Source organism: Rhincodon typus, chromosome 44, assembly GCF_021869965.1.
Source record: "Rhincodon typus isolate 14 chromosome 44, sRhiTyp1.1, whole genome shotgun sequence".
NCBI lineage: Eukaryota > Metazoa > Chordata > Chondrichthyes > Orectolobiformes > Rhincodontidae > Rhincodon > Rhincodon typus.
The window spans coordinates 1,085,188-1,087,148 of NC_063375.1; the positions used below are offsets into that span (position 1 = coordinate 1,085,188).

Genomic DNA, 1,961 nt, shown 5'->3' on the forward strand with positions numbered 1-1,961 from the left:
CCCGTATCTGATGAAATGGCGTTTCGGGGGCTCCGTATCTGATGAAATGGCATTTCGGGGCCCCGTATCTGATAACGGCGTTTCGAGGGCCCTGTATCTGATAACGGCGTTTCGAGGGCCCCCTATCTGATAACGGCGTTTCGGGGGCCCCGTATCTGATAATGGCGTTTCGGGGGCCCCGTATCCGATGAAACGGCGTTTCGGGGGCCTCGTATCCGATGAAACGGCGTTTCGGGGGCCCCGTATCTGACGAAGCTCTGGCAAGTTTGGGATCACACAGGAACAGGAGGCCATTCAGCCCCTCCTTCCTCAAGCCGGTTACACAAGAACAGGAGGCCATTCAGCCCCTTCCTCCTCGAACCTGTTACACAGGGACAGGAGGCTATTCAGTCCCCCCTCCTTGTGCCTGTTACACAGGAACAGGAGGCCATTCAGCCCCCATCCTCGAACCTGTTACACAGGAACAGGAGGCCATTCAGCCCCTCCTCCTCCTCGAGCCTGTTACACAGGAAGTATTCAGCCCCCTCCACCCCGTTCAGTGCAATCCTGCCCTGTCTTCTGCTCAAATTCCTCCAGGTTGGCAAACCCCTTGCCCTTGAGTGTTGCGGATGGGACAGGCCTCAGCTGCTGACACGAACTCATGAGATTTGCCACCTTTTGGCCAGGAAGGCGCCTCTATCTATATCTCTCTCTCTCTCTCTCTCTCCTCCTCTCTCTCTCTTCCCCCCACCGACTCTCTGTTGATATGGCCTGCCCCTTATCCTGATAGTGAGTGTCTCCTCGCTGTAGACCGTCCAGACCCGGGCGGGTTGTTTGTTGGGAGCGGGACAGCCTCTGATCATCCACCTTTGTCGAATGCCCCCCCCCTCCCCGATTTCCCCCAACCCCGTCACAGACAAGGTTGACTCCCGTTCCTTGCAGTCTCCGGTGAGCGTCTCGTGCTGTGAAACCCATCTCTCTCTCTCTCTTTCTCTGTCGTTTGACAGGTCCGTACACTTTCAGTATCTGCGATACCTCGGCGTTCTCCGATTATGTCCGTGGAGGCATAGTGACTCAAGTGAAAATGGCCAAGAAGCTGAGCTTTGTGAGTAGCAGAGCTTGTGTTTTCCTCACAGGTGGCAGCTCGCGCGCCGAACCGCAGTTGCTGACCCGCGATTTCCCGTTTGTCTCCACCCCCACCCCAATGCACAGAAATCCTTGAAAGCATCGTTGGCCGAGCCGGAGATACTGACCACCGACTTTGCCAAATTTGAGAATCCGCAGCAACTTCACCTGGCCTTTCAGGCCCTGCACGAGTTTGTGAGGAAGAACTCCCGGCTCCCACGGCCCAGGAACGAGGTACGGGCAGCTGGGGAGGGGTAGGGAAAGGGGGGGCTGCCCGCAGACCGATCCCTCCCACCGCACGTCACCCCGGCTGCCAGTGTACTCGCTTGTTGTCTTGAGTTGGCCTACGCACCGCGAGACACTCCATCGTTAGGGGTGGGCGCTGAACCCTGGCCCCCACCCCCACCCCTCCGGTGGAGTGTTTATTTTTTATTTAACGCCAGCTGGTTGTAGCATGGGGCTGGAGTTATGTGGCGAGAGGGGTGCCAGCATAGCCTGGGCAAGAGCGCGTGTACGTGGAGGGCGTGTGCGAGGCTGGGAGAAAGGGGATTTGGGGGCTGCATTGGTGGATGTGGGGTGGCGGCGGCTGGGAACAAGGGGATTTGGGGGCTGCATTGGTGGATGTGGGGTGGCGGCGGCTGGGAACAAGGGGATTTGGGGGCTGCGTTGGTGGATATGGGGTGGCAGAGGCTGGGAACAAGGGGATTTGGGGTGGCAGAGGCTGGGAACAAGGGGATTTGGGGGCTGTGTTGGTGGGTATGGGGTTGGCAGAGGCGGGGAGGGGGGGGAGGGGGGGGCGGGGTTGGGAAAAAGGGGATTTGGGGACTGTGGGGGAGGGTGGATACGAAGGGTGAATG

At 58.9% G+C, this 1,961-nt stretch overlaps 1 protein-coding gene across 1 annotated transcript in view; it reads left to right on the forward strand.

Annotated features, from left to right (window-relative positions):
* Positions 1-1,961, forward strand: part of LOC109926383 (ubiquitin-like modifier-activating enzyme 1) — an 11,680-nt gene that overhangs the window by 5,715 nt on the left and 4,004 nt on the right. The window contains exons 7-8 of the mRNA XM_048619936.1: positions 987-1,084; positions 1,192-1,344. Coding sequence (XP_048475893.1) covers positions 987-1,084; positions 1,192-1,344 — 251 coding nt within the window. The remainder of the gene's footprint in view (positions 1-986; positions 1,085-1,191; positions 1,345-1,961) is intronic.